Consider the following 10,000-nt stretch of genomic DNA (forward strand, 5'->3'; position numbering starts at 1 on the left):
GCAATCTCAGGAGGCCGCGTCGACGCCTTCGTAATGGCTCTGAACGTCCATTTTTATTGGAGTACAGGGGGGGAGGGGGGAGGGAGAGGGGAGGGGAGATGAGTGGGGAGAGGAGGAGAAAGGAATGGAAGGAGAGGGGAGAAAAGAGAGAAGGGAGTGGGGAGAAGAGGTGAATGGGGAGAGGAGGGTTAAGGGAGTGAAAGGAGAGGGGAGGGGGAGAGGGAAAGGGAGAAAAGAGGAGAGGAGAATTGGGGGAAGGAAAAGAAGGGAGAAGGGAGAGGAGAGGATTGGGGGGGAGGGGAGAAGGGGATGCGAGATAGGGGAAGACAGGAGATGGGAGGGGGACAGAAAGATATAAGGAAGGAAAGGGGAAGGAGAAGAGGATGAGAGAAGAGGGGAGAGGAGTAGAAAGCCATGGGAAAAAAGGAAAAGGTAGTGGAGGAAATGGAAGAAAACGAAAACAGCTACCAGTGAATGGGAGAGGAGAGAGAGTAGAAGAAAGAGGACCCGAAAAGAGAGGAGAGAAAGAAAGAAAAAAAAAGGCGAGAAAGGGGAATGGAGGAGAACGGAATGGGGGCGTACTGGGGGAGGGGGGGTGGAGAAAGAAAGCGGTTTATGGGTGTTGGAGGTGGTATTTACGATGGGAGTTGGAGATTAGTTCACCCCATCAGCGTTGAACCTCAGACGGCGGCGCTGGACGTGGACGCAGCAGGTTCGATGGGGTCCCACAGAGGTGACGTAACTTGTTCTGTTTTTTTGCTCTTTTTTTCCCCAAAGTTTGTGGCTCGAGTGAAGAATCGGCGTCATTAGTAACGTACGTAGGAAGGGAGGAGGGAGGGAGGAGGGTCCTTGTGATTGGAGGGAGGGGAGGAAAGGGTTAAGAGTGTGTGTGTGTGTGTGTGTCTGTGAGTGTGTATGTGTGTGCGAGAGAGAGAGAGAGAGAGAGAGAGAGAGAGAGAGAGAGAGAGAGAGAGAGAGAGAGAGAGAGAGTCAGAGAGAGAGAGAAAACTAAAAACCACTAGATCAAAACCAGCAATGAAAATAAAAACGAAAATTCAAACAATATCTAAAACCATACGAAAGCAATAAAAAAAATTGACAAACTCCAGAATCATCAAAAAAAAACGATCGAACAAGGCACACAATAAAACAAACGAACATCACCAAATGATAAATACCATTAAATAAAATAATTAAACGCCTCTCCCTGCCCCTCCCCCCCCCCTCTCTCTCTCCTAAATGACCCCGGCAGTGGACGCCTCGGCACAAGATTATGTGTTTTGTTGGAATCCTTTGCAAAATGTCCGGATTATCGTGTCTTAAGGTCCACCATCCTCCACCCGGCGTCCGCGATAACCACTAAATGTTTTATAATGGCTCTAGAAACAATGAGGTTTGAAAAAGATGAGAAAGAGAAGGAGAAGGAAAGAAGGAGGAGGGAGGGAGGGAGAGGGAGAGGGAGAAAGGGATGGAGGGAGAGGGAGAGGGAGAGGGAGAGGGAGAGAATGAGAGAGGGAGAGGGAGAAAGAGAGAGAGGGGGGGGGGAAAGGTGGTGGAGGGAGAGATTGTAAGGAAGAAGGTAAAAAAGAGAGGAAAAGAGTGGGAGTGAAAAAGTGATACAGAAAGAATAAGAGAGAAAGAGATAGATAGATAGAGAATAGAGAGAGAGAGAGAGAGAGAGAGAGAGAGAGAAAGAAAGAGAGAGAGAAAATAAAAATAACAAAAATAAAAAATAATAAAGAGAAAGAGTGAGAGAGAGAGAGAAAGAGAACAAGTTTAATCTCCCTAATCTTTCTCTCGCTTCTTCCGGCATTTTTATTACAACCTCTTAGCAGCACATCGTTGACTCGCCTGGGTTAGGACTCACTTAGGATTTTCGCCGAGGAAGTATTAAGGGGGGGGGGGGGAGTGGGAGTGGTGGAGGGGGGGGGAGTGGGAGTGGTGGAGGGGGTGGGGAGTGGGAGTGGTGGAGGGGGTGGGGGAGTGGGAGTGGTGGAGGGGTTGGGGGAGTGGGAGTGGTGGAGGGGGTGGGGGAGTGGGAGTGGTGGAGGGGGTGGGGGAGTGGGAGTGGTGGAGGGGCTTGGGGGTGCGTTTGGGCGGGGGGGGGGGGGCGAGGGATTGTAACGTAAGACCAGATACAAAGCGTTGAGTTTCATATCTTTCTTCCGGGAACAGAACGGCATATATTTACGTTCAGTGTCCACCCACTGTCTATATCTATCTTCTGTCTATCTGTATCTGTCGAGTAGCTATATCCCGTTAATATGACGTGGTTCGTCCCTTTTGTGTAAAACATTGCTCTTCAGTCATGCGTTGCTGCCGGATATGAAAAAAATATGTTCCAAGCTGTGTTATCTCTCTCTCTCTCTCTCTCTTTCTCTTCTCCTCTTCTCTCTCTCTCTTCTCTCTCTCTCTCTCTCACTCTCATCTCTCCACTTCATGGTCTCATTCCTCATCTCCTTACCTCATACTCTCATTCCCTCATTTCCTTACCTCATACTCTCATTCCCTCATTTCCTTACCTCATACTCTCATTCCCTCATCTCCTTACCTCATACTCTCATTCCCTCATTCCTTACCTCATACTCTCATTCCCTCATTCCCTTAACCTCAATACTCTCAATTCCCACTCCTTACCTATACTCATTCCTATTACTGATACATCATACCTATTATTCTATACACAATATCTTTATATGCTATCACATGAGACGGTGAGAGACAATGGACAGTCCTTAATTACTCCTATCTTCCTCTCACTTCTTCCGGCATTTCTTACTCAACCTCTATTCCACATGTGATCAGCCTAGGGTAGACTCACTTATGATTTCCCGAGAAGTATAGGGGTGGGGTGTCGAGTCTGTGGAGGGGGATGGGAGTATGGGTCGTGGGGGATGGATTATGTGAATCGGAGTGGATCTTGATCTCTCTGGGGGCTATTGATTTGCTAGGTGTGCATTCTAGTTCTTGTCAGTTGTGTGCGGTCGTAAGTGATTGTAGGTTGGTGGATTGGATTCCTGAGTTGTGTAATTCAGTTGCATGTCGCGGGTGTGACTAGTAGTTTTGAGGCCTCTTGCGCTCTGCGTTTTGGCCCGTTGTCCGTCTAGACTTTTACTCAACCATATCAGCGTTATTATCATCTCCTCCTTCCTTTACTAACTGCATATTATTTTACGTTCCTCATGTCCCCCACTCGTCATATCTCTCTTTTTATCTTTATCTTCGTTAGCTACTTTTTCCCGTATCATACTGTACTCTTCTCCCTTTTCGTTAAACATCTTCCTTCCGTCATGCCGTTGACTGCTCACCCTATACAATTGTCCAAGCTGTGTTATCTCCTCTCTCTCTCCCCCTTCCTCTTTCTTCTCTCTCTCTCTCTCTATCTCTTCTCTCTCTCCTCTTTCTCTCTCTCTCATCCCTCTCCCTTCCTCTCTCTCTCTCTCTCAAACTCACTCACTCACACACACTGTATATATGAGTTCCTTATGCACACGTTTGTTTTCCTTCCACCTACACTAACCGACCTCCATCACTTTCCTTGTTTCCTCTCCTCCTCATTCCCTCATCTTACCTCATACTCTCATTCCCTCATCTCCTTACCTCATACTCTCATTCCCTCATCTCCTTACCTCATACTCTCATTTCCTTACCTCATACTCTCATTCCCTCATCTTTACCCGAATGATAACATTATTACGTGAAAATTTGACAAAGTTCCATTTACGAAGAGGGATGCAAAGAGGATGGTGGAGATAGCAGGATGAGAAGAAGGAAGAGGAACAGTATGGAGGGAGGAGGAGCGAGAGAGCAAGGATGAAGGAGGGATAGGAAGAGAGGGCGAGGATGAGGGAGGGAGACGAAGGGAGAGAAGGAATGGGAGGAATTAAATGATAAGTGAATAAATAAAGTCATAATGATGATTACATATTGATTAATACTCAAAGCTCAGCAAAGGTCATCGTGGACAGTGTGACGTCACGACATCCATCCCCTTTCTTTCGCTCTCCTTCTCACCCCATTCTGTTTCTTTTCTATCAAACCCTCCTCCCTCTCCTGTCTTTCTCGTTCCTCTCTTTATCTCCTTCTTCCCCTTCTCTTCCCGCTCTCCTAATATTTTTACTTCCCTTCTCTAACTTTCTTTCCTTGTTTCTTTAACTTTCTCTTGCTTCTGTATTTGTAATTAGAATACTTCCCTTCTCTGTTTCTCTGTTTCTCTCTCTCTCTCTCTTTCCTCTCCCTCTCTCTCATTTAACACTTCTTTAACTATTTATTCCACCCACACTCGCAAGAAAATGTCTACATCGTTAAAAAGATTAATTGCCCAGACGTCATTAACAAATGTCAAATAGACGACTTCATGATTAATCACAACGAAATAATATCAAACGTCTGCCTGAACTGCATCGCCTTATTCAGTGTCCTCACCATCGCGCCATCACGTCACTATCACAGTGTATTTACTGTCCTCACTGTGACTTCAGCACTATAGCATTACTCGTCACTATCACCTCGCTCACTATGGCGACCAGCAGTTGACACACGCACACAAAAATGACAAATGGACATTGCAAAAGTATATATATTTCCTCGTGACAGTCGCTCGCCATTGCAAAAATTCCCATAATGTGAATGCAGGCTCTTCCGTCTAGCAGTTACAACAGTCATTTCGGCAAACTGATCAATACACACCCGTGCAGGTCATCATATCCGGTGAATAATTGAATGAATCAGCTTGAATAACATCTCTTCGAGAACATTTTCGAAAACTCTACCCTCTTTTTCGGTATTATGTATGCAACGCCCACCTAACTCAGGCACAATGGCTTTTCTTCTCTCTCTTTTTTTGGGGGACGTATAAACATGCATTATAGATTCGTGTCCCCCTCGCCATGTGTAAACAAGACTGTTCAGTGACCCCTCTTTCTTCACGCTTTGCCAATTACACATTTTAAACTTGGTGACACATTGAACATATTGATCCTTCGAGAACAGTTGTTGCACGAGACTTCACTTTTATGGTACGGGGCGCCGTTGCAATAGTATTGAATGCAAGTCGAGGAGGACAGGAGAGCGGATTGGGACAGCAGGTAGGTATTGGGGGTAGATAGGTAGGGGTTCGTTCAAAAGTAGGTAAATAAGTTGGCAGGTAAGTAGATGAGATTGGATAGTGACGTGACAATCGACTGTTTGGCGAAATGAGTACGAATGACACTAGAGCGAAAGAGGCAACAAGAGACAGGTCACACAATTCCTGGAAGAAATAAGGAGTTCGAAGAAAATGAATAAAGAGAGGCAAGAAGCTGGCATGAAAGAGCGAACTGATAAAGTCAATGAGAAAAGGAAGTGTGAGAGAAAATGACGAGGCGCGAAAAGGTTATTCACAGGAATGCTTACGAAGGTATTAAAATGAAGGAGGAGGGAGAGGCAAAGAAAATGACTTTGAGGAGAAAAGGAAGAGCTGAAGGGAGAGGAGAAGTAAGGGAATGAAGAGTAAGAAGATGAGAAGAGGAGAGAAAATATCCATAACAATTATGATAATAATAATATAACAAGTGTGATAATAATATAACAGTTATGATAATTGTAATATAACAATTATGATAATAATAATAATATAACAATCATAATAATGTATACATTATTATAATAGAAAAAAGATAATAGCAACTTTAACAAAAATTAAAATGTAACAATAAAACATGTATAATAGTAATAATAAGAAAAAAAAAAATAATGGGAAAACGAAGAAAAGAGCAGATGGAGAGGAGGACGAGAAGACATTCCACTTCGTGACTCTCTTCACTATATCTTGCAAGAATGATTTGCAAGCAGCCTACGTTATTTTGGGTGTGGACGCGAAGCAGGGATAGCAATAAAACCATTTCTTGTCTCTCTCTCATATCTCCTTCTCTCTCTCTCTCTCTCTATCTCTCTCTCTCTCACTCTTTCTCTCACTCTCTCTCTCTCTCTCTCTCCCATTCACATTTTCTCTGCATCGCTTTAACTTCTCTACATTCTCTCCTTGCCTTCTTCCTAACTCTCTCTCCACATCTTCTCTCTCTCCTCATCAACTTATCATAATCTCTCTTCTTAATTCCACTTTACCTTACTTTTCCTAACGTTGACCTTTTACTCGTTCATTAAAGAATGCTTCAAACTGCTTCGTTCCTTGACTCGTCTGACTTACTCTCTCCTGTTATTATTGATGTTTGACGTAATAAGTTTGGTTGTTTTCGTCTCCTGTGTCACTGTTGCTTTATAACTGCTCCGTATGTTATTGATGCTGATTAGAATACTGTGTGTTTGTGTTGTGTTTTGATGTTTTTGGCTTGATACTGCGTAGTCTGATGATGGTTGGTTGATGTTGATGTTGTGTGATGTTGCTGTGTGTGGTGTGTGATGTTGTTTGATGTGTGATGTTGATGTTGATGTTGATGTGTGGTGTGGTGTTGTGTTGATGTTGAGTGATGATGAGTGTGTTGATGTTGATGTTGATGATGATGTTGATGTGATGATGATGATGATGATGTTGATGTTGATGTTGGGGAGGAAGGATGGGGAATTGGGTGGGGGGAATGATGAGGGGGGAGGGGAGATGTAGCATAGGGGCTGTTGATGTTGATTCTCAATTTACGTGGATGTTAATTTTGATTATGTCATTCCTATAGCTGTTAACGATGACGTCAGTGTTGATGTTGCCGGCGATGATGTTGAGGTCAAGGTGACTGCACGTCGTTTTTGCAATTCAGTGTTTTGTTGAATATCCATAAATATGTGTATATCAATCTTTCTATCCGGCTTCCGCTGGATGACAGTTTTTATTTGCAATGGAAATTCACTGTGTCAACAATGTCACCCTTACCTCTTATGTGTTCAATTGCACATCACCGGAATCTTTGAAAATTTCGTTCGTGATAAGACCCTGTTGCAGAAAACAATTCCTTAAATGTACGAATGTTACTAAAGCATATATTACCTTGTTATCATAACCACCATGATCCGTATAATTTACGGTTGACGTTATCATTATCATTGCTATTATCATTATTATAATGACGATTATCATTCTCTTAATGACCAGTGTCGTCATTATCATTACTAGAATCAATATAATTACTATATTTGATGGTATAATTGTTACTATTATACTTGTCATTTATCTCATTCTTGCTTGTTATCATCACAATCATTATCATTAGCATGATTACCATAGCTGTTATTATCATTATTACTACTATCATGATTACCACTGCGTACACATTATCACTATCAACATCATTATCACTGTAACTTTCCCTACTACACGGAAAAGAAACGAAACCTCTACTTTATACCCAACTTTCCACCAAAAAAAAAAAAAAAAAAAATGTTATATTTTTTTTTTTTTTTTTTTTTTTTTATGAACTAAACAACAAACTTAGGAAGACCCACGTACCTTTAATGCCCCCGCCACACACCCATGGGGGGATGAGCGCCCATATGACGACCCACGCCCACAAGGAAGTCCGTAATGACCCTGTGAAGATGGGGAAAACAATATGAATACTAATAATATTAATAACAACAATAACACTACGAAAATTATATCAGCAATAATAATGATAATAATACTGACTAATGATGTACAATGATCCATAACATTAAGAAATAAAGAAATAATAATAATAATAATAATAATGATAATAATAATAATAATAAAAATAATAATAATAATAATAATAATGATAATAATAATAAATAAAAGACATACAAGAAACGCTAAAACACACAGTGAAGAGGAAGCAACAGAATTTTTAAAACGAAAAGGAAATGCCAAGCCAGTTATTATTCATCAAAACAATTTACAGTAAAAGAAATTAAAAGTATCCTAGTAACTAGATATGCTAGCTAGTTTTTAATAATTACATGTCAATATGATATGTCAGGGATGCTTCATTCTTAACAAGAAATATAAACAAATGTAGTATATATATACGTGTATATAAAGCCCACGAGAAAGTGACACATAAAAGGAAAATGTGTGAGACATGAATAAAGAAGTATAAGAAGAGAAGAAGAGAATGAATAAAAGATGAAACGAAAGGGAAAGAGAGAGAGAGAGAGAGAGAGAGAGAGAGAGAGAGAGAGAGAGAGAGAGAGAGAGAGAGAGAGAGAGAGAGAGAGAGAGAGAGAGAGAGAGAGAGAGAGAGAGAGAGAGAGAAGTGAGAGAGAAGAAAGAGGAAGAACAAAAACGAAAGACCGACAAAAAAGGATGATAAACGGATGGGAGGGAAAGGGAGAGAAAGAGGCGACGAAGAAGAAGAACAGAAGAAGGCGACCACATAGGACCTGGCGTGTGAGAGGCCGAGGCAGCGGGGAAGGTGATGCAGCGGCCCAGTGCCATTGTTTCTTGTAGGCACCGTGTTCACTTGAGGCAGTCACAATGAGGGATACACGGGGGGGGGGGAGGCAAGGGGGAAGGAGGGGGAGAGGCAATGGGGAGGGAGGGGGAGAAGCAAGGGGGAGGGAGGGGGAGAAGCAATGGGGAGGGAGGGGGAGGCAATGGGGAGGGAGGGGGAGGTAATGGGGAGGGAGGGGGAGAGGCAATGGGGAGGGAGGGGGAGGTAATGGGGAGGGAGGGGGAGAGGCAAGGGGGAGGTAAAGGGGAGGGAGGGAGAGAGGTAATGGGGAAGGAGGGGAGAGGGGGGGGGGAAGAGAATGGACGGATAGGAAGGAAGGACAGAGAAAGAGAAGGAGAGATGGAGGAGAGAATAAAGAAGGGAAGAGTGAAAGGGGAAGGAGGAGGAGGAAAGGAAGAGAGGAGGAGAGGAGAGGAAGAGAAGAATAAAAAGGAAGGAGAGGACGGGGTAAAGGGAAAAGAACTGGTAGAGAAAGGGGAAGAAGGAGAAGAGGGACGGAAAAGAGGAAGGGGATAGGGAGAAGGGTGATAAAGAGGAGGGAGCAGTAGTGTAAAAAGAGTGTGGGAAGCGATGCTGACATTTCCCTCCTGTTCTCTTTAGACGTTTTTTTCTTTCTTTTCTTACCTGCCCCCCTTCGCCCATTTTCTGTCTGTCTATCTATCTCTTCCTCTCCTTTTTCCTTTTCATTCTGAGCGTTTACCTCCGGCAACCCATCGTCATCAACTCATCACCCCTTCCACCATCTTCACTATCATCCCCCTCATCCACCATCACCATCCACACCATACAGCCATCCCTCACCATCGCTACTACACTGTCACCGCCAAGTCACCCATCCCCAGCGCCAAGTCACCCATCCCCAGCGCCAAGTCACCCATCCCCAGCGCCAAGTCACCCATCCCCAGCGCCAAGTCACCCATCCCCAGCGCCAATATTACCTCCTGTCTCCCAGCCTCTGTATCTCCTCGACTGCAACACTTTAACCCACTCGGAACTCTGTCTGTTGAAGCCACAAAGAGAGAGAGAGAGAGAGAGAGAGAGAGAGAGAGAGAGAGAGAGAGAGAGAGAGAGAGAGAGAGAGAGAGAGAGAGAGAGAGAGAGAGAGAGAGAGAGAAAAGGTGCCTTTGATGCTTAGCGAAAGCCATTATGTAAAAAAATCTCCTTCGACACAAAAGCCTGAAAGAGGAGGACCATTTTCCCGACGTAAATACCGATTATTTACTCTGGTAAGACCCGAGGGGTGTATTGCGACATTAATTCGAAAGTACTTCAGGTCCAAAATCGTTCTAGATATTTCAATATTCTGACTTATTAAGACCCATCGAGGTGAATCCAAACAAGGTGACGTGCCAAACGACTCAAACCATAGCAAACAAGCCACACGAGGAAGGCAAGCGAACAAACAGACCGACCGACCGACAGACAGACAGACAAGGCGAGAGAGGAAAGGCTTTGGTGTGATCGCACTTCTCACTTTCCCTTTGATATCAAAAGACTGTTTCTAATACTCTCTTGACCTGGGAGACGATGAACACGTGACTTCAAAGGTTCCCACCATAGAGAAAAGACTCGGAGAGAGGAAGACACTTTGCATTGTCAAC

General features: G+C 43.6%; 1 protein-coding gene across 1 annotated transcript in view; it reads right to left on the bottom strand.

The window, feature by feature from the left end:
• The window catches only part of LOC119595447 (fibroblast growth factor receptor-like 1), a 117,156-nt gene that overhangs the window by 52,397 nt on the left and 54,759 nt on the right, over nt 1–10,000 (bottom strand). The window contains exon 2 of the mRNA XM_037944567.1: nt 7,436–7,516. Within this exon, the coding sequence (XP_037800495.1) occupies nt 7,436–7,516 (81 nt within the window). The remainder of the gene's footprint in view (nt 1–7,435; nt 7,517–10,000) is intronic.

Source organism: Penaeus monodon, chromosome 36, assembly GCF_015228065.2.
Source record: "Penaeus monodon isolate SGIC_2016 chromosome 36, NSTDA_Pmon_1, whole genome shotgun sequence".
Taxonomy (NCBI): domain Eukaryota; kingdom Metazoa; phylum Arthropoda; class Malacostraca; order Decapoda; family Penaeidae; genus Penaeus; species Penaeus monodon.